Genomic DNA, 22,772 nt, shown 5'->3' on the forward strand with positions numbered 1-22,772 from the left:
AAAAGGAAAGAAAAGAAAATAAACTGGGCAACAAGTATTTAGCTGCACATTCGCCTTAGTTCAGTTTCCAAAACACAGAGACATGAGCAAAGCTTTAAAGAAAAAGAAAATCAAACTTCAACAACTTAAAGCAAAGCCGAGGAAAAACCAAACATTGCACATTTTGTCAAGAAAGAAAAAGAAAACAGCAAATCTTTAAGCCAATTGAACCTTATGCTGAAGCATACACTAACTCATAGGTTTTTAGTGAACATCTGATACCCTTTTATGACAGTGGGAGAAAACACATAAACTTTTGCTAGTGATATTAATCAGTTCATAAGTGGCGTAACTTAATGACTCATATATGACTAATGATGCAAATTGTAAGCCTTAGACATGTAAGATTAAGCCATTCAATTACGCAAATATGATCTTTGAAGATGACTTAGGCAGATAGCAGATCATTTTCAGAGGTTAATCTAAGTTCAACTAAACACAGAGAAATTAATTCTGTCAGAAAGTTTACCAAATGATATAAGACTAAACATAGATAAGATGAACAGTAGGCAACTAGGATGAACATGCACAGTTTACATCGGGTGTGATTAAGATTGGGCATGTACATAATTAGGCAACCCACAACTAGTTGAGCTTATCCAGTAAACTACAGATTCAATGTTAAAACAAACATGGTTAAATGAGCCTGATCAGGTACAAATTTAAATAGAGATGATCATATAGTACACAACTAATAGTTTTGTCCACAAAGGGCTTTAAACAGTATTACAGGACTTAATAAGGCATTGGTACAAGTTTGCAGACTAGGAAGCAACACACCACGAAAGAACATTCGGTATATCAAACACAGAGGTCACAAATGATCTGGAACTTAACTTAACAGATATGGACACATCTCGGACATTCAAAATCAGCTGTACATTAATCAAAAGAAAACAGACAAAGGGTTGAGTGTGCTAATCATGATGCCAAGCAGGGAAGCTTATGTATTATCTCACAGGCATTCAAATAAACTGATCAAATCCATCACCCGATAATCCAGGTCTGATATAATCAATCGACAGGCTTAGCAGAATTAAAACCATATTAGCAGGATGGGTAGGCCTCTAGATCATAAATGAACACAGAACTCATTAGATGTCATAATAGTGAAACGACAACCCCAGATTTTAGAGGACATGCAAGGATTATCACTACTCTTCTGAACAGTATGTGAGAGCAAACATAATAGGCATTATAATGGTCCTTATTAGATCTTAACTGGATGAGATAGAGTCTAACTAATCATAAAAAAAAACTACTGCACATAACCACGATTAACAGGTCTCCTAATCTGAACCTACACACAATTAATCTAATGACATACTAACCAACAAATATAAGCATCAGATGAATCTAGACCTGCATATAAGGCTAATATACTTCCAGAATTAAACTAAGCAGGACTGAACATGTTTAATTCGACCAGAATAAACTACAAACGCAATTAAAATACGACTACGCAAACAAGTCGACAGAATAGTTCAAAATACACAGACGATTATTAAAGAAACTTGCAGAAAGGGGATTCACCTTCTTCGGGTGCAGCGAAGTGGAGCGAATCTTCGATCTACACTCGAACACTTTGAAATTCGAACTTGCGTATGCTCGGATTTTGCAACAACACAAAGCAAATAAAAGCAGAAAACAAAACAAATGTTCTAGAATTTTGACTAGATAGTTTGAGACTATGATTTACTAAAGAAACTGGTTTTTTTACGGAGATTTTGAGGCGGCTAATGAACTAGTATTACTGGTGATTTTGCCACTGAAAAATAAACTTGTTTCTTGCTTTAAGGGGTTTTGGGGGTTCAAGGAACTGTGATCCCTTTCCCATTTCCTGCGATTCTCACCCCCTATATAGAGTAAGGAAAAAGAGGAGCGGAGGGAGCGTAGGTGATGATGAAAGAGGGAAGCAGGGGCGGCGGTGAGTGGAGAGTGGGGTAGCGGGAGGAGCGGGGTGGTGAGGACGAAGAAGATGATGATGAAGAAGAGGCGCGGGTGGTGGTGGGGAAAAGGGAAGAGGAGCGGCGGTGGTGGGGTTAGGTGCGGCGTGGTGGGGTGACGATGAAAAGGAAACGGCGGTGGTGGGGACAGGGGTAAGTGGAGAGGAGCGGGGTGCGAGGAATAGGGAGAAGGGAGGAGGAAAGGGAAAGGGAGAGACGAAGGAGGGGAGCGGCGGCATAGAGGAGAAAAGGGATTAGGGTAAAGGGAGGTGAAGAGGAATAAATGAAGGGGAAACCCTTATTGTGAACGGGTATGGGTCAGATCCGGTCCATTTATGGACTGGGTCAATTTTTTGGACCGGGTATTAAAAGAATGGGCTAGCGAATTAAAACACGGACTGATTTAAAAATTGAGATCAAAATATGGGCTGGTCAGGAAAATATTTATGAGTTGATTGGGCTTTGATTTGGGATCCGATAAATCAAAAATACGGACTGAGTGCACGAAATAGTTTCGCTTCTAAATTTAAATAAAATACATGTTTAAATAAATTGTGTTAAAATATTGCTCAATATGAAATATGCAATCATTAATGCTCAGATAAAAAATGGCGTTGTAATAGCCGCGTAATAATATTCCGAAAATCTACAGTAAAATAAATACTATTATTTAATTATGCAAAGATAAATGCGATGCGTGTGCGTAAGCTGGTAAAAATGTCGAAAATGATAAAAATTACGAATTATAATAATTGTAATAAATTATAATAATAGTAATAAATAATAATAATAATAATAATAAATAATAACAATAATAATAATAATAATAATAGTAATAATCATAACTAATGCAGTAATAGAATAGTGAAACAACGGTATTGATAAAAGGCTAATAATTATAGTAAAAAATCTAAATATATATTTTTTAATTTTCCAAAAATATTAGAAGCGTAAAATAGGTATTTCGGAGGAGAGGCGGGACAAAATTGGGTGTCAACAACGCGCACGGCGTCCTCCGGCAGCACGACGTCCTCTGCCAGCACGACCTCCGCCTCTGGGAGCCCCCGGTGCTGCCTGATACTCAGCCTCGGGAACAGGCTCCGCCATGCGCCTAATCTCGCCTGCCTGGCGGATACCATCCTCGGAAATCCTAACCATCTCCGCAGCAAGCCCCGCAAGCCCAGGGTAAGGCATATGCTCTAACCCCAAGATGCGTAAACGCTGTACGGCCACCAGCTGCATTTGTGTTTAACAGAAATAAAAAAAAAAGTTTATTTTTAAAACGTAACAATTAATGAAATTAGATAAATCTAAATATGATAAACTCACCAATGCCTCGTACTGCCCCGCGAGTGCTGAATATCCTACATCCCTAGGGGGACGCAAAGCTGGGTTGCCGATCAATCGGCGTGTGATCTGATGGTACCAGCGCATGTAATGCTCAACAGGAGTCAAATGGCCGACCACCGCTAAGGTGCCCAACCTGTTCTTCCAACGGTGGAGCTGGACATCCATGGAAGCAAAAAAATTATCATAAATGGCAGCCCGATCGTCCCGCTGGTAGTGTCGGAGCTCATGACGGACATCAGGGGGTATACTCTGTGTATGCCCAAACTGTCGTAAGACACGCTCGGGCATGTGATCCTCTATGATGTCCAGGTGTATCAATGGACACCGCGACCTCCAAACCCCCTGACCTGCCCTACAGAAAGGGGGCAAACCATCTAATATAGCAGCGTACGGCGTCCATATAAATAGCTGCATAACATATAAATACAAATCAGTGATCACCATGTAGAAAAGACGTTTAATTAAATTATTAATGTAAATTTAAATAGTTTTACCGCATCATCCGTCATGTGATCAAGCTGGTCCCGGAATGGAAGAATGTTGTGGTGCGTATCGACATCCCGGTCAAAACCCGCTGTCCACCTCCTCGCATAAGGCATGTCAATCTCGAGGTGATGTCTAGGTACGGGCTGAAAAGGCAGCATCCTCTCCCACGCCCATAACTGTAAGCGATATTAGAAAATACGATTTTTTAGTCGCCCTTCCTTTCAAGAGGTTTGTTGACATTACAGGAACGCAACTTAAATATTACCTGGAGAAGAGCAAAAAATCCACACACATCTCTGACAGCACCAATAGACGCTCGGCACAGGCATCTGTAAAGATACGCCAAAACAGCACCGCCCCAACTGTAGTCTCCCAAACGGTCCAGATGCTCCAAAAAAACCAAGTAACGTAAACTGACAAAGGCACCAGATGAATTCGGGAACAAGATGCCCCCGAATATAATAAGCAGGTACAAACGGGCATGACGATCAATATCGTCCTGCGGGGTGCCGTCGCCAACCGGATCCAGACCCTCCAAATAAGTGCAGAGTGCACTAAGCTGAACCCGACTCTGTCCGGATATCTGGGCCGCGGCATCAGGCACGAAGTGGGTGAGCCTAGTCAACTCTGTCACCCACGTCCGACTAGGAGGAGGCTCGTACTGAGTGTACAGTGGCTCTCCATCAACCCGCAATCCAAAGAGGACCTCTACATCCTCAAGTGTAATCGTGGCCTCACCAGTGCGAAGATGGAAGGTATGTGTCTCTGGCCTCCACCGCTCAACCATGGCCGTGATAAGCGCCCAATCATGCTGTACCCGACCAACGGACACGCAACGGTAGATGCCGCCCCGAAACAATATCTCCAACACGCGAGGATGTGGGGGGTGCTCGCGTAAAAGAGTCCACGCTCTCTGCAGCCTACGGGGACGGAGCCTAGTAGATATCCCTATACTACCGACCCATAATAACTCTGACCTATGATTGTCTTGCAAAGACAATACTGATCTATCAGCGGGCCCCGGGTGAACAGCGGGTCCCGGGTGATCATCGGCCCCAGGGGGAACATTCGGATCCATGAAAGAGTCCGGTCTGTACAAACTAAATTAGTCATTATTCTTGAAATGAAAGATAAATTATATTAACTAATCGAAATTTAGCAGTAATATTTGTTTGGAACTATATTTTGAATATGTGATATATTTTTAGTTGACCAAATAGCCAACACAACTACGATAAAATTAAACTAAGAGTTCATATTCGTCGACCACATTTCCCTATAAACTTTATATTTTTTTCGTTAGCTTATGTATTTATGAAAAGAAGAACTTTAACTATTCTTTTTAAGATAATTTTTTTTAATTTAACATATATATTCATGCTTATAAAATTGTATAGATTAACATTTCATAATCGTTTACAACTTGTTTGGATGGTTGTTACCTATTGTATTATATTATGTTGTTAGTATAAATAAAATGTTTGCTTTGATTGCTACTTTAATTTTATTGTTATGTAACGATAATTTTATTAGTATAAATAATAATTCATTAACAATTCATAAATAATTAACCAAATTCAACTCATAAACATATAACAAATTAACAATGTTAACAATTCATAAATAATTAATCAAATTAACAACTCATAAACATATAACGAATTAACAATGCATAAACATTTAACAATTAACAATTCATAAACATTTAACAAATAATGAATTTAATCATCATTAATAAAAAAAAAAAAAAAAAAAAACGGAACAGTGGCCTAAGCCACTGCCCCCAGCCGATCAAACACATTTTTTATTTAATTAATGATGATTAAATGTTAAACATGCATGCAATATAATGTATATAACAAAATAATAACAAAAGTTCATAGTAGAAAACCTTAATCGAAGATTTTTTGTAGATATTTTAATCGAGTTGTACGCCGCTTTTTCTCAAAATTCAAACTTAGAATCTTGCTCCTTGACTTGAATATACCGAGAATCTAAACTTTCCGGATGAAATTTACTAGAAAACGACGTTTTTATTTGGTGGGGACCACGGAAATCTGCCCTCCAATGGCGTTTTTGAAAAAAAACTGCCACTGGAAGGGGCAGTGATGGAACCCGATCGGTTATAGTGGAGACTATAACGCATGATTTTACTGCGTTGCAGGAGAGAGGCAAAGTCCTATAACGCAGTAAAATCATGCGTTATACGTTGATGCGTATTCCGTATAGCGCAGTATTTTACTGCGTTATAGGACTTAACGGGGCCGTCTCCGTTAGTACTATAGCGCAGTAAAATACTGCGCTATAGGTACTTCAGTAACTTTTTTTTTTTGTTGGGGCATTTTGGTTCAAATTTTTTTTTTTGAGCTATTTTGGTTCCGGACTCTCTTTTTAATACCTCTTACTTCAATTATATATTCTTTATTTTTATACTATATTAGAAGCATGAGTTGGGGGTTGTTTCGTCGTCCACCTCCAACTCATGTAAAAAATAAAAAAGGTGGACCCCACCACCTCCAAACTCATGTTATAAAAAAAACGTGCACCCTATATTAAAAAATCAAACAATATTCATGTAATTCCCAAAGTATCTCCATTAAGTCAATAATGGTTGATTCATTGCCATATGCCTATCAACCCATTAGTGAGAGCAAATGAAATTATTGTACAAGAAAAACGTGGACCCTATATTATTGTTTTTCTTCAAAAGGTTAAGTAGTCAAACCATACAATTTTCTTTCTTTTCTTATATTAGCCTGAGATCTAATCTAGATATTTAGCTGTTGTATTTGCTATTCCGCTATGTCATTTATTTGTTATGTTTACTAAAATAAATATACTTAAAATATTTATATTTTAAAATAAGATAAAATTTAATTACTTTTTCATTTTTATTCTTACTCTAATAAATGTGAAAAGAGATTAATGTCGTAAAAGAAAAAATAATATTAATTGGAGATCAAATAATAAATAAGGTAAATTAGTCAAATTCTAATTCTAATTGATGTTTCCTTAAAAACATGCAAAATACAACATGACAAGTAAAATGAGTTAAACCAAGAATATTCACCAAAAATTAAAAAATAGTACTTCTTCGTTTAAATAGAAAATCAAACTTCTACTTTGTTTCGTTTTAAACATGTAAAATTAATTTAATAATTATAATTAGAATTATCCAAATCAAAATTTGATGAAAAATAATAAGTATTGTTTAGGTCCAATCTACATACATTAACAATAGAATATTTTACACCTTTAAAAAAAAGAGGAAAATAGTTTCTTTTTAAACAAGTCTTCTCTTTTAAAAAGTATTAATAAATTTTTGCAAACTTTGTATTCGTAACAAACACTAATATAATAAAGTTTTGGATACGGAGCACAAACTACAATTAATGTTATATTAATCGTGTTTTGAATATAGTATATATATATATATATTATCACTACCCAAACACAACTACATACACATAGATACACTATAATCCAAAGTGTTGGGTCCGTGCACAGCATAGCATGGGCATACGACATCTAGTATATAGAGAGAAGGAAAGTTATTGGTTAACTAACAGGTAGACGTAAGCACTTTTGGTAGTGTAACAACCAGAATTGTTTACACACCACACCAACTTAATTTAGAAAATGCTAAAATTTGTTGGAACAGATTATTCACCTATGATAACGTAACTAACTATGACGACAAGTTTGGTTGCACCATTAGTACTGTACGCAACACAAAAGGTGTGGGGTGGGGTGGGGTTGGGGGGAACTTGTTGCGTTCTAATGCACACGCAAGTGTACGTGGTCGTACAAGTAATATAGTGATTATATAAAATCGAATGTCAAACCCATAGAGACTTATAACCAATACTTTCACAAAAATAAACTATTACTACTAATTATGCAAGTAAAGAATAAAATGGTTGTTTTGTAAACTAATGCTATACTGTAAATAACTAATAATGTAACTTACAATTTGTATTTGAGTATTGCTTTTATCAAGATTTTAGAAGTATTCCAGGGTCATGGTTTGTTCACCAATCCTATTGAGTCGTTCAAGTATCACACCTTAACAACTTTGTTCACAATTGTCAATTAACCGGATTATTAGTCTCGTAGTATTCTCCCGAACCACTACTCGCTGATTCAAGATAACTCACCTCCTATATTCCTATGGTATTGACCTATCAAGAATGCAATAAGAGCTCGGCATGAAATTGACTGCGGTAACTAAGTATATTCCTATCCTAGTCACAAATCCTAGCCCAACTATAGGGATATTCAGGTCACAATCTCGTTACTTCTTCTCCAAATTAACGTCTTGCCCAAGCAAGTGTATCAATTAGTAAATAGAACTTAACTGTTGCGCAGACAATCAAGCAATTAAGCATAGAAGTAAAGAAGCAATTGCGTAGGAAGAAGCTACTAAGATTGAAATACTTGTCAGATGTCAATATTCATGGCTAAGCCACAACCCCAGAATTATGGTGTTTAGTTACACATGATTCGAGAATGGGAGCGAGAATTCATGATTAACATAGGGTTTCAATGTAAAGAAAAATAATAGAAGAGGAATAAAACCTAGAAAGAGTTTCATAAGTCTCAAATTCGTCCAAGCTGTCTTTCTAATGTTAAAAACGACTCTTTATACGCTAGGGTAAATATAAGATAAGTTGGCCCAATCCCGATCCAAGTGGGAAAACTGACGCCTCTTGTGCGCTGGCTATGCGTCGCATGGCCAGCGCATGATCTCCTTTGTGTGTTGCTTGTGCGGCGCATGTCCAATGCATGGCCTGTCTGAGATTCAGAGATGGGGTTTTTGTGCACTGGCTGTGCGACGCATGGCCCGCGCATGAGACCCTTCAGTGGCCGGATTCTGCCTTCAAGTGCTGGAACTTCCTTCCCAACATTCAATCAACGTGCAAAGCCTTGGAATCAATCAAAAACTGCTCGGAATACCCTCCATTGGTCTTTGTTGTACCTATTCATACAAGCATGCCAACATAAGCTCATATACAACAATTTGCATTCAAAACAGCGATTAAAGTGCTAAGAAGTGAAATGCAAATGACACTAAATCTAGATATTTGTGCCAAATATCACTGGACAATATATATTCTTGAAAAAATATATTGATTTTGTATAATCTTCTTTTGGTTAACTTCTTTTTTCTTTTTTTATGTAATGCAGAAACGTGTAGGGTTCTTGCCGATAACAGAAGGGGAGATTCAATTAGCAGTGCCAGCTTCTTAACAAAAATGACAATTAGAAAAAAACATTATTCATTCTGTAGTTTTTTGTGTTATATTGCTCTCCTAATTGATCAGTGGCAAATTGTTTCAGCTATTTATTAGTACTAATCATGTATCGTTCATTTTTTAAACCAAGACTAAGAAGCTGAAAATGAATTATTTCCCCTATCGAGTATATTGAAGCTCTGTTTTTCCTTTCCGTAAAGGATTTTATGTTATGTACATGTTGATGAAGATGTCAAGATGTTCTTTATACCAGGATGGACAGAATTAGAATTTTTACTAATGAGCGTCAAAATATGAAAAAGTAAAGATACAAGAAAATTAAGGGGATTCAACACATAGTATACATAGATTAAAAAAATCTTTTTACGCATCTAAACAATGTAGTTTTCCAACGAAGGTGTCGGTTGACACCCGTAGATGCATGTAGCTGCTTTTTATGTTTTGATCTTTCATGAAGATTGAGTAAATATTTTTTACAAAGTCCTAGCATAAAAGTTAGGAATATTACAGCCCACGACCTTCGGTGATAGGTCTAGTTTACAAAATAACCAGCAAATGTATAGGTTTTGTATGTTTATATTTAAATATAGATATACTACACATATAATATACATATACTATAGGTATAATATGCATATACTCTACGTATAACATACATATTAGTGTATAGTTTTTGTATAATTGGGTTGCTAGGGCGGAACCACCAGTAAATTTTTGGTGCTCAAGCACCCATTGACTTTGGTATGGAGTGCATAATTGTATAGAAAATATTAAGGCAACACATATAAATAGTTAAGGAGCACCCATGACGTGATAAGTCTCAGGGGCGGACCCACCCTATGCTTAGGGGTGTCGTCCGACACCCCTTCATCGAAAAGATTTTGTAAATATGTATATACATAAAATCTGAAAAACTAGAATATACATACAAATAATATAAATGACACTGTGTAATCAATTGAGCTGTGTAGGCCAGTTAGTTTGGTGCCACGCTAAGGCAGCACTCTTCTTGCGTTCGAGCCTCAGGAAGCACGCACTAGTTTATTTTATTTTCACGTTTTTTATTAAGGGTACCAAAAAAAGTTATTGTTGATTAAAATTTTGTCCAACGAGGAACTGGATGCCAGCTTACGACTGGCTGGAGTATATTGTCGACACTGCTTACAAAAAATTCTGCGTACGCCACTGATAAGTCTGATAGGCGATTTGGTTATGGAGAGGTTGCTGCAGGATTTGCTACTTAAAGGGTTCAAGAGTTCAAATCTCACTTGGAACTATAATTTTTTTATATGACAAATTACTTCTTCTCTATTATTATCAAGCACACTCGAACTCAAAATTCTGAATCCGGTTACTGTCGGTATTTAACTTTGGCCGAATGGAGATGAACGAATTCTGCTGGCAAAGCAAAAAGGAGGATGGCATCTTTCTAGTTTCTACCAAGGTTGAACTAATCTATTGTCATTCCTATAAAATTCCAATGAGAAATGAATAGCAGAATAACGGAGTCGCTTTCTCGAAAGAAAGCACATAATTGACCAAGCTTAAACCCAAGATTTGACAAATAATTACTACTCCATATCCTTGCTATAGTGAAAAAAGTTGCTATATTTTTCTCTAGCAGCCAGCAAAATCATCATTGAATTCCTTTCTAATCTTTTTGTCCACATCTTATCCAATTACTTTATCAAAAAAGGTAGTAAAAAGCTGGCTGAATGCAGGGTTGATTAGTCAATTTTTTTTATCAAGCATGCACAAGTTTTACATGCTACTTGTTACTCGACTTGGCACTTGCAAATGAAGAACTTTAATTTATTCAAAGTCGATTTTGGATAGGGCTGCCACTTTGGAGAAAAGCATTCCATTAAAAAAAAAAAATCTAATTTGACTCAATCTTACTCCAAATTGAGGTTTGTAGGGACTTTAATTTTATTTTACTTGCAGAGACAACACTCCGAACTTTATATTTATCTCAATTACATAGACAATACACGAGTTGACAATGTGTACAACACTATATATATATGCCAATTTTTATGTTGCCAAGGGTAGTTATAAGGGATAGGGACACTTGATACTTGATACTTGATACTTGACACTAGACCATACAATCTTATCTGGTAGTTGACACCCCTACCGTTATGGCCTATATCTGAGGGACTTAGCCAAACGAACAGAAGCCATCATTGTCAGTGTAAGCACTTTGTCACGTGCAGTGGTCGAATCAAAAATTTTATTAAGTGAAATCAAATATAAAGAAGTAAAAATAGAAAGCAATCTAGGGGATCCAACATATAGTATAAATACCTAAAAAGTTACATATTTTACAGTGTAATTTTCCAGCGATTTGGTAAAGATGGCTCCGCCACTGGTCACGTGCCACCCTCAGCGTCTGCTACCATGTCAAGCCTGAATAAGAATTGCCTTCAACCGCCAAATTGCTCTCATGCGCTAAATATGCTTAATGTCTACTTTTGATGAATGGTTTCAATTGAATCTGTTTACTTTAGTGCCAAGCACCCTGGCCCAGTGGTGGAGCCATATGTATTCGAGGGGTGTCAGTTGATATCCTTTGTCGGAAAATTACATTGTGTAGCTAAGTAAAAGATTAGCTTTTATGTATATATGCTGTATATTGACTCCCCTTGACTTCTTTGTGAGTTTACTCTTCTATATTTTGACACCCCTTAGTGAAAATCTTAGTGAAAATCCTAGCGCTGTCACTGCCCCAGCCTTTGTGCCAACTTTCCCTTCCCAACTTGCCAACTATCACAAGGTTGTTTTGCCTCCTTCAAAGCACCTTGATATACAGAGAGACAACTAATCAAGGGGCAACATGTCGTGCCCTTGTCACTGCCTATACCATTGTCAAGAAACTTGTCTAGGGTTCTTAAACAACCCATCATAGTGAGATTAAGATAAACCAATGGCCAGAATATGCAGGAATTCACTTTTGTCTTTATTTCTTTCAATAACAAAGAGAAAAGTTATTGCAATGTCAGTCAACTCGTTAATTCAAATAAAGTGTCACAATACAAAAAAGTCAATTGACAGGAAATATCAAATTAATTCTCCATATATATCAAAATGCCCTGCTTCATACATTAGTTTATACAACTTCGTCGCAACAAATGTAATGAACTGGTCGTTGAGTAATTAAAAAAAAGAAAAAAAGATCAAGAACAAGGAAACCAATCTATGCAACACTCATAAGCTGAGTAAATTAGATATATTTATATAAAGCAATGAGAATGGCCTTGTTCTCATGCTTGTTTTCGTAAATCACACTCTTAAAAGATAACGTGTAATGTTTGTGGTCAGATAACAATGAAAGAAACAAATAATTAGTACCTAATTGCTATGCTGCTGAGACTTTCTGAGGTACTCCAACAATGAAGTAGCTTTCCTCTTAGCTCTTTCTGTGCCACTCTTAACGAGCTCTGTAAGAGGTACAACTGCACCGAGCCTACAAAGGCAAGCAAGATTCTCGGAATCTCTCTTGCACAAAGAGAGTAAAATAGCAGCCGTGTTCTCTTTACTACGAGGTAAACCCGTCCTTAGAAGATCTATCAATACAGGAATTGTGCTACCTCTTGATATGGCCGCTTTAGCTTCTTTGTGATTGGCTAAAACTGAAAGAACGGCCAAAGCTTCGTCAACCATGCAGCTGCTTGAATCCGTTAGCATTTTCAGTAATGCCGGTATAATCCCGGCCCGAAGAGCCCGACCCTTGTTTCCTTGATACATGCACAAATTAAACAACGCTGATGCAGCATCTTTCTTCCCTCTGATATTTCCTGTTAGAAGCAAATCTATGAGAGCTGGTATGGCCCCCGACGCACCTATTATTATTTTATTCTCGTCTCCAAGCGACAAACTAAAAATAGTCGCTGCAGCATTTTCTCTTGCTTCCGTGCTCCCCGCTCTGAGGACTTGAACAATAGAAGGAATGGCATCAGCAAGCATAATAATCCCTTTGTTGTCATCAAATATAGAAAGGTTAAGAATAGCAGTGACAGAATTTTCTTGGATTTGCCGGTCTTCAGATGTCAATAATTTTACCAAGACTGGAATTGCTCCTGCTTCAGAAATCAAAATTCTGTTTTCTGTGCTTCTTCTGGAAAGCGAACGGATCTCGGCTACTGCAGCCCTGCAATCATCCACGGACCTGCTTGAAAGGTTTCGGACAATTGCCTCAATAGCTGCTATTTCCCTACTAACATAGCGAAATGAACCGTCACTTTTCTTTATTTTCCGATTTGCAAATGCGGATGGCTGCTCGATATTGTTCTTTGCACACCAATCAATAATTAGATTTCGCAGAGCGTAATTTGGGGTGAGCGTGAGATTGTGGAGTTGTTGCTGAGTTTTTGGGCATGTTGTGTGCCCACCGTCTATCCATTGTTGTATGTACGACCTCTCATACGTCTGTAGGATTAAGAAACAAGTACATTAGAACAAATGCTAGAGAAGCTAAAAGGTCTCCACCCAAAATAAACATTAGGAAGAAAAATTCAATGAAAAAGTAAATGTTAAAAGGAACTAAAGCCAAAAGGAATTGCCTGTGATTATAATAGTCTGTTTGGCCAAGTTTCTGGGAAGCCAAAAGTGCTTATTTTAGAGAGTTGAGGTGTTTGGCCAAGCTTTAAGGGAAAAAATAATTGCTTTTGAGTGGGAGCAGAAGCTGTATGAACAAAATAACTTCTTCAAAAGCACTTTTAACCTTGAGTAAGCACAAACTGCTGCTCTAATACTTGCAAAAGTGCTTTTCAAATTGATCAGCCAAACACAAACTATTACCCTCTCCAAGATTATTTTTTCAAAAAGAACTAAATAGCAAATTCTGGAAGCTTGGCCAAACAGGCTATATGTAAACCATCTGCATCTAAATGATAACCGAGGCGCATGCACAGAAGAATGTTAAAGTAAAGAGAGTTGCAAGCATATTACCTGTCCCGTGGCAGCCACAATAACGGGATCCCTCATGAGGTCAAGGGATATCGGGCAAAGAAACTCTGTAGGAATTACAGGAGAGTTGGGCTTTTGCCTCTCCTCGTGACTCTTAAATGGAGAGTCGTCTTCCCTGGCCGAACCAGAAATCTCCGGAACATCAACCTCCAGCAATTTGGATGAATTTCCTACTCTTTTCGACTCCTGTACTATCTTAGTGCAAGTACTTCCATCTGGAACACTACCTCGAGGAACATGTCTAACTTTTGGCCTAACTTCATGATCGATATTACCAATATTTTCTATATGTAAAGTTCCAATTCCACTAGTTGCTGAATGGAGTAGATCAATCTCCTTGTCCAGTGGTTGTGACAATGCTCGAGATAATAAGTTTGAATTTAAAGGGCCACCGTACCTTTCTGTGGCTCGTCTCAACTGTGCTCTGACCAATTCAACCTGGCAAAAGTAAGAAATATTAGAGGGGGAATACAAAGGAACGAGCACAAACAGGAAAAGATAACAGCCAAAGCTCAAAACAAACCTGCTCTAGTACTTCTTCTGATATGTCAAAATGATCATATGGGAAGCTACCAAGGGCTTTCTCCAATTTCCAAGTGACACATTGAAACCGAAAAGGCATTTTCTGCACAGCAACATCCTTGAGTCAAATAACACACATTCAGATAGGTATATGACATTAATTTGAATGAGCATCATCACCATAGAGCTTTCACTATCACTCTGTTCTTTGAAAAAAAAATAAAGAACTCGATAAGGACAAAACTTTTTTTTTTCCTCTCTCTCTCTCTCTCTCTTCATTGTGATTAACACTGGTAATCTGTTTTCTTTCTGCATTTGGAGAAACAAGCAGGAAATATAACCTATGCGCACCCACAGGTGTGACCTAGCGTTCAATGGAATTTAAATCAATCACGGGAGAACAGGTTTCCAATCCTAGCAGAGGCAAAAATAAGTTAGGTGATTCCTTTTTATCTGTCTAAATCTTGGTAAACAGATTCAACTAGTACTTGTACTGATGGACGTAATAGGAACCCAGTGAATTAGTTGAGGTGCGTGCATGCTACCCTGGACACCACTATTATCAAAGAAAAAAGGACATGACCAATATAAGCTATTGATGGACTAAAACAATTTTCCAGCAGAAACATCTCTTGATCACCAGTGTAACTGTACAAGATTGACCTGAATTCTTGATCCGTAGACCAAATTGAATCTTCCTAATTTTCTATGAACAGATCATCTATCTTTAAACCCTCTCATTTGGACTACTGAAGGATTACCTTTGGATTTTTTCTGATCTACAAGCTAAAACCTCAATTGGACTTATCAGAAGAAACAAGAATTGAGCTGATTGGAGCATAATTTGATAACTTCGCCTATATACAACGGGGGTTGATTATGACTAGAAACAGTTGTTCATCTCAAAAACTTCTCCAGCAAAGATTAAGCTAATGGCTCGCAAAGTCAAATTACGCCGCCAATAAATTCTTTAACCATAAAACTTTGTTACTGACAACGGATCAGTCCCTTAAGGTTCTATGCCAAATAAATCTAAATTTCCTATTTACATCAGATGATTTCTATCCACATTACCCCAAAATATCTTTCTTTGCAGTGCATCCTAATTCCTAGAAATTAAAAGATCTTGATTCGTTGAATCAACTTATGCATCTTCACAACAAAGCGAAAATACTGAAAGGACAGATCATAACAACAAGCATATTTCTTCAAATTTAGGAAACCAGAAAGTAAAATTAAACAAGGAAAAGCAAAAACCCAGCATTAACCACCCAAATTCAAGACAAACAAATGCAAAGTGAAGTTGACATAATGCAGGGGCGGAGCTAGACTTTAGTTTATGGGTTCAGCTGAATCTAGTAGCTTTGGTACAAACTCTGTATTGTCTCTAAGAAATTCATTTCAATTTACGAATTATTAATTTAGAACTCCGTAACTTAAAAGGACTAAAATTCAGAACCATAAACTTCAAATCCTGACTCCACCTCTGACATAATGGGAACTAACATATAGATAAAAAGATTGAAACTTTACTACACAAAATGTAAAATGAATCTTCAATAAACTTACGACATAATGAGAATTAACATACAGATAAAAAAGATTGAAACTTTACTACACAAAATGCAAAATGAAATTTCAACGAATATATGACATGATGGGAATTAACATATAGATCAAAAGATTGAAACTTTACTACACCAAATGTAAACTGAATCTTCAATAAACATATGACATAATGGGAATTTTTTTGAACAGGTAAAAAAGATTGAAACTTTACTACACAAAATGCAAAATGAAATTTCAACGAATATATGACATGATGGGAATTAACATATAGATCAAAAGATTGAAACTTTACTACACCAAATGCAAAAGGAATCTTCAATAAACAATATAACATGATGGGAATTAAAATACAGATAAAAAGATTGAAACTTTACTACACCAAATGCAAAATGAATCTTCAACAAATATATGACATGATGGGAATTAACATATAGATAAAAAGATTGAAACTTTACTACACCAAATGCAAAAAAATAAAAATTTAAAAATCAACAAACATGACATGATGGGAATAAACATATACTCCTACAATAAAAGATTGAATCTTTACTACACAAAATGCAAAATGAAGTTTCAATAAGCATATGACATAATGGAAATTAACATATAGATAAAAATATATGCAAAATGAATCTTCAATAAACTTATGACATAATGGGAATTAACATTTAACATACAGATTAAAAAAAACAAAATTGAAACTTTACTACACCAAATGCAAAATGAAGTTTCAATACACACATGACACAATGGAAATTAACATATAGATTAAAAAAAAAAAAAAAAAGATTGAAACTTTGCAAAACTAGACACTTACAGAGTGGATCTTGGTATCATTAGCAGTTAAAAGTAGTTGTTTTGAAGCTTGAAGAGCAACTGACAGATCAGAAAAACAAGAACTCAAATGGACATTTGAGTCTTTTATCTCTTCAAGCAAATGGCCTAAAACTGTAATTCTTCTTGCTAAATCTGTACAATCTTTCTTGAATTTACCACTAAATCCATCAATTGAGATCTGTGCCACGTCATCTACTAGCTGAAGTGAGGTGTTAATAGGGTGGTCTCCAGCCATGGTGATTGTTTTTGGTGGTGGAGTTTCACTATAACTATAATAGGGGGACTTATGAGGCTATAGTTAAAAGAGTTGGGGGTCTTTTTTGAAATTATTTAAATATTGAAGAGAGAGGAAAAATAATTCATTTTGGAATTTGGAGGGAGGAAAGGAAACTATGGAATTATTTATTTTTGAGGAAATTTCTATAGTAACATTGATTTTGTCAAATGGCAATTGAATATTTAAGAATATTACTAGAGAAAAAGCCAGGTTCTATGAGCTGTCAATTTAAGCTAATTCTTGATGTTTTTGTCTCTTAATAAAGAACATTTTGATAAGGTCATATATGTTTTCATTCGGGACTCGACTGATTCAAATTTTACATTTGAATTTTTTTATTTTAAGAGAAAGTATTTTCTATTAACGCCGACGTAAAACATGTCAAATATTTATATCAATGGTAAAATTTGAAATTATGCATTGTTTGGTACCAATCGTTATGTCGTATAGAGGTTTTTGTAGTCCCAAACCTAATATTAAGTGTTTGAATATGATTTGATTGAAAAATTGCTAGTCGGTAATATTTTTTTTTCTTCTTTTCCTTTTTTCATGGGTACAATGTCAACATATGTATTGTTGGATCGTGTTACACAGTTTTTGTGTTCTTTTTTCAAATTATTGTGCAATCTCATATCTGGAGCGATTCGAGAAGAACGATTATGTGCATATTCTATTCTTTCTACAATGCATATAGATGAAGTGCTTCGTTTCAGATTCATTCTTCGCTGCAATCGCTTCGATCCACCCCCATCGATGAAAATCCGTAATATGCCCTTAGAAATTTATACCAGCAAATTATATACAGGGGCGGAGCTAGAAGCGCAAGGGGTTCATCTGAATCCTCTTTTTCAAAATTACACTATATAAATTAAATTATTTTTATAATAAAATATGTTAAATTTCTTTGCCGTATATTTAACTTTTTATATTTTGGATTTTCTCACTGACAAAACTATTTCCACTACTGATTTGACATATCTAAACTTTATGAAATTAGTGATAGATGTTATTCTACGAGTCCCAAGAAAATATCTAGATTTGGAGTGCAGACTCATCATTCTAACTAATTTTCGGTGATGCCTTTCTGAAATCGAATTATTAATCCTTTTGAAACGAGATTTACACATTAAGTAATTACGTTGAAAGTACTACTATAAATTATATTTTTATAGTCAGAATATTTATTAAGTATAGGAATTTGAAAAATTCATTTGACTCTCTCTAAACTAAAAAAATTATTGTTTCTTCAATGGAGAAAGTCTCAAACTCTTTTAGGGTGTATATACCGCAACCATATATTACCAGTCATAAATTTTTTTGGATAACTGAAAATACCGTCATTCAATAATAAAAATCTCACCGATTTCGTAAAATAAAAGTTTTGGCAAAAGAATTGGCCAAGCGAGATGCAAAAAAATGAAAGTTTCCAATTGCATGTCTCCGCCTCATAGCGAATAAATAACTTTCTCCGGTTTTATCATTCGATATCCGATCACTAGTTGATTAATTCATATTTGTGCCAGACATAGAAGGAGTAAAACGCTTCATATCAAGAAGTTTTCTAATTTCCTGTCTCTAATGAAGACTTTTGATTAAAAGTGGAGGAAATTTCAATCACCCATCACCTATAGTAGATCTACCTCATTAGTTATGACTTACAAGTTTGATAGAACCAAATAATGTTAACTCAAACCTTGTATTTAAAATTCATTTAATATATATAATTTTTATTTCGAATCCAGTAATTTTTTCAGTCTTAAAATCTAAAATTCATAAATTTAAAATTTTGAAACCGTCCTTGTCCACTATAAATAATTTTTCGCGGTAGTGAATAAATAATTGATAATATCATAAGTTTTACTCAACGCGTGCTTGAGTTGCAAAGCAAACTGGCGAGATTCACGGAATCAGGTAACGAAAAAAAAAAAAAGATAAATTAATTGTAGGAGAGAATGAAAACAAAAGAATCCAGATGGAAGAAGAATATTTTATCTTTTTTATTGTTAGCTCATGGGAAGCTGTAAAGACATATAGTAGCTAATAAAACTTTACTTTTTTTAATGTCCTTTCCAATTATTGGTTCAGTTTATTAATATTTTAAGATTGGAAAGTAAGCTATGGGTCCTAAGAGTCCTCACGAGTAATTCAAAGTTAAATACTTACACACGTTATTTATAATTAATCGCAGATAAATGAGAAAGAGTATGTAGAAGACGCATGTCCTGTTATTATTAATTTGATATAAATATCAAGTGCGAATAAATTGTTACCTAACTCCAAAATATGTCTCGCTTTAGCCAGTAAATTAACTCAACTACAAAAATATAGTAAAAGGGACAAGCCAGGGTTTGATGTGTTGGGATGGTCTGTGGAAAAGAAATAGCTATGCTGTAAAACGAAAATAAAGAATATGAACTGTGATATATTCTAATTCCACTATTGTTGCATCGACATGTCGCGATCAAGTTTTGAAAATGATTATTTGATGTGTAATTAAAATATTTATTATTTAACCTGTGTATCCAGAATTTATGATTTAGAATCACAAATCGAAACACTTAATATGAAAGAAAAAGTAAAAGAATCAAACGATGAATAAGATGGTATATTGTACGCTCAAACGTCTTGTAATATTTTTTTGGATAATGTATTCTTACTAAGTAACAGTATTGTCATCTGAGTTTTGCATACCTAGTTAATCTCATGTCCAAATAATAGAAAGGGCAACTAACTCATAAATACAACCTATTGTAGCCGATGTCGCCCACTACATCATCGGTGTATATATAATGTATGTTATGTATAGCTATTTATATATATTAATATACTTTGTATATATAATGTATATGTCTCGTATAAACACATGAAACCAACTCAAATTACAGTGTATAGATAATGTCTATGTTCTGTATAGCTATATATAAATATTACATATACTACAGTGCCAAATATGAATCCTAACAAACTATGAAACAAAGTGATAGCAAAACTCAAATTAAGTTAATGTAAAGAGCCATAAATTAAATGGAAAAACCAAAAATATTGAAACAAAAAGATAAAAAACCAAAAATATTGAAACAAAAAGATCATATAAAGTTGAAAGGTGTAAACCAGTTAAAGGAAGTTTTGTGTTTTCTTCTCTTTAATATAAGCTCTCACAACGTTGCCAACTTTTGGACCCCATATGCTTAATCTTAGGCATGCCGTGTCAACACAGAATTACAAAGCTAGATCAAGGAATTGGTTATAGGGTAATAATCAAGGAATTGGGCCAAATTTTGTAAACTAGATCAGCGAGTGGTAATGGACGGTAATTATACGTAATAGAAAAGGGTTGCAATAAGTTGACAACTTGTCTAAAAAGTCACAAAATACGTTGTAGTGTTGCATCGATGCCCAGATAAATCGTTAAATGTGCAAAGAATTTCGTCACATATCTGCATATCGATGTGAGGGAGTATAACCAAAAGTTCCAATACCATACACAAGTGTAGATAAAGACGTTAGTCCCATGAATGAGAGTAAAGAAGTAATTTTCTAGTCCAAAACAGACAAACTTTGATAAATAATTGGAATATAGATTCGTTACAAGAAAGTGAACTAAATTGTTAAAATATTGCGGTATTAATATTAGTTTGGTACAAGTATCAGGTACAGGTAATTTTTTAACCTATGGTTGAGCTTCTTGAGGTGGAAGAACTTTCGGCATCAGATATTTCTCGATCAGATTCTTCATTTTTTAGCCAATTAAACTTGAGGTTTTTCCAACGAACATAATCGGATATGCGATAATTCATTGGATCAATTCCCATTTTTGTAAGCTTTATTTTCAAATGGGAGTTCCAATAGTTCTTCACTTCATCATCACGGCGACCTGGCAATCTCCCCGCTATTAATGACCACCTGAAATATGAAAGAAATAAATAATTATTACTAATCAATAGGAACAGAAACTATAAATTTGTATCGAATTCAAATTGTAGATAGTTCCAAAATGGAAGTAACCAATTAATAGATCCACTTTTATCATAATATAAAGTGCATCACACCAATTAAATAGATATCATATGTATTTCATGAATGTAATATAGTCTATCGAATATGCAATATTGCATGAATAATTTAATTAATTTATTACTCGGTCATGTCACATAGATCCGAGTTAGGCTTTGTAAACCTGTTGCCAAGAAGGGCATGAAGCCTGATGATGAGATCATCTTCATCCTCAGAAAAGTTGCCTCCTTTTGTGCTATCAAGCAGACCTAAAAACACAAAACAAATTAAAATCTGTTTAATTCAAAATAAGATTATCTCAGAATTATAATCTTAAAATTATAATTGGAGCACTACAAATATTAAAAAGGGAAAAGGCTTAATACCCGAACAAATACTCATATTTGAATGGATGTCTATTAGATTTTCAACTAGATCATTTGAGTATATAAGTGTTTACAGTGTAAAACAAAATATAAATTAACGTACTCACCATCAGTTTTAGACCAAGCTCCTCTCATTTTATCCTTGTTATGATCAATGCAAGGCTTCCTCATTTTTTTCTTTAGTGTCTATTTTTCGTGGGTACCTTCAAAATGATAGTCTCTCCATCTCAATTTATATAAGGTGTTTGATGAGTACGAGTTCAAAAAAATTAAAAATCCTATCATTTGTGTCAGATATATGCTAAGTATCGAAATTATCTCCTTTTAAATAAATGTTTGCGAGAATTCACTTGACTTTTACTTTTCTTACTCAGAAAAAGTTCTAACTTTTTTATGAGGTTTCAACAAGTTTCGTCATTAAGAATAAAACAGACATGTTAAGATTATATAATTTTCAAAAAGAGAAACGTGTCATTTATTTTAAGAGAGGCGCTAAAAAAATGTGTCAAATATGTTCGGTGTGCGATCAAAGTCTGACATTAATAATTGAAAATATGGAGAAGCTATACATAAGGCTAGGGATAATCTTAATGATGCGGACCTTTCGGGGAAAACCGTTTTGCTTTGACTAGAAGCGGACAATTTCACACCATGATAAGAGTATTTTTGGGCTGGTTTAGCCCAACAACTCGTATCAGGGTCAATACTTTGACGAGACGAGCATGAAAATGGTGGAATGATAATGTGAAAGCTCGGTTTCCTACCTTAATTTATTATGCCAAAAGTAGCTTGGATATGCACGAGCACAAAAATAAGCTAGCTCGGGGCTTCGATGATCATAAATATTGGATCATGTAGATGACACGAAGTGAATCTCAAAACTTGACTAGCGAATCGTGGTAAGAGATCTCAAAACTTGACCAGTGAATCGTGGTAAGAGATCACGTGAAACTTAGTCCAAGGGAGAGACTCGTGGATAGGGATGATGGGAAATGTAAAATTTAATTTGAGGGTCGAGATTGAGGGTGCGCGAACAAAATCGCACATTGGTAATTAAAAAGTTTGAAAAGTTACGTATGATATTGAATTTGCTTTTAACTATGTGAGACATTTTAGCAGAAAGAATAGTACCAACTTGGTTCTA

At 35.3% G+C, this 22,772-nt stretch overlaps 2 protein-coding genes and 1 pseudogene across 3 annotated transcripts; 1 reads left to right on the forward strand and 2 right to left on the reverse strand.

Moving 5' to 3' along the window:
- The window catches only part of LOC132642756 (uncharacterized protein At1g66480-like), a 29,203-nt pseudogene extending 20,132 nt beyond the window's left edge, over positions 1-9,071 (forward strand).
- Positions 9,072-12,123: 3,052 nt separating this feature from the next.
- On the reverse strand, positions 12,124-17,381 carry LOC132641621 (U-box domain-containing protein 11-like). 2 transcript variants are annotated; one of them, XM_060358663.1, is made up of 4 exons: positions 16,953-17,381; positions 14,568-14,669; positions 14,027-14,482; positions 12,124-13,504 (listed from the first exon to the last, which is right to left on the reverse strand). In XM_060358663.1, exons 1-4 carry the CDS (start codon positions 17,205-17,207, stop codon positions 12,428-12,430), a joined length of 1,890 nt encoding a protein of 629 aa, XP_060214646.1. In that variant the 5' UTR covers positions 17,208-17,381; the 3' UTR covers positions 12,124-12,427. The 2 variants fall into 2 exon arrangements, with proteins under 2 accessions (XP_060214646.1, XP_060214644.1); XM_060358661.1 differs by having other exon boundaries at positions 14,568-14,684; positions 16,953-17,380.
- A 3,464-nt stretch (positions 17,382-20,845) lies between these two features.
- LOC132639838 (transcription factor MYB3-like) lies at positions 20,846-21,799 on the reverse strand. The gene is made up of 3 exons (XM_060356235.1): positions 21,736-21,799; positions 21,427-21,511; positions 20,846-21,152 (listed from the first exon to the last, which is right to left on the reverse strand). The coding sequence occupies exons 1-3, from the start codon at positions 21,797-21,799 to the stop codon at positions 20,915-20,917; spliced, it is 387 nt and encodes a 128-aa protein (XP_060212218.1). The 3' UTR covers positions 20,846-20,914.
- Between the last annotated feature and the right edge of the window lie 973 nt (positions 21,800-22,772).

Source organism: Lycium barbarum, chromosome 5 (genome assembly GCF_019175385.1).
Source record: "Lycium barbarum isolate Lr01 chromosome 5, ASM1917538v2, whole genome shotgun sequence".
Lineage (NCBI taxonomy): Eukaryota > Viridiplantae > Streptophyta > Magnoliopsida > Solanales > Solanaceae > Lycium > Lycium barbarum.

Bases quoted from the DNA above. Each gene is read 5' to 3' on its own strand.
- LOC132641621 (XM_060358661.1), bottom strand. From the start codon at position 17,207: ATGGCTGGAGACCACCCTATTAACACCTCACTTCAGCTAGTAGATGAC. The intron at 14,483-14,567 runs GTTTGTTTTGAG...TACTTTTGCCAG, and splicing joins CAGAAGAAGTACTAGAGCAG to GTTGAATTGGTCAGAGCACA. The intron at 13,505-14,026 runs GTAATATGCTTG...TTAATCCTACAG, and splicing joins TTGTGGCTGCCACGGGACAG to ACGTATGAGAGGTCGTACAT.
- LOC132639838 (XM_060356235.1), bottom strand. From the start codon at position 21,799: ATGAGGAAGCCTTGCATTGATCATAACAAGGATAAAATGAGAGGAGCT. The intron at 21,512-21,735 runs GTGAGTACGTTA...TTGTGTTTTTAG, and splicing joins AGCTTGGTCTAAAACTGATG to GTCTGCTTGATAGCACAAAA. The intron at 21,153-21,426 runs GTTTACAAAGCC...TTCATATTTCAG, and splicing joins CATGCCCTTCTTGGCAACAG to GTGGTCATTAATAGCGGGGA.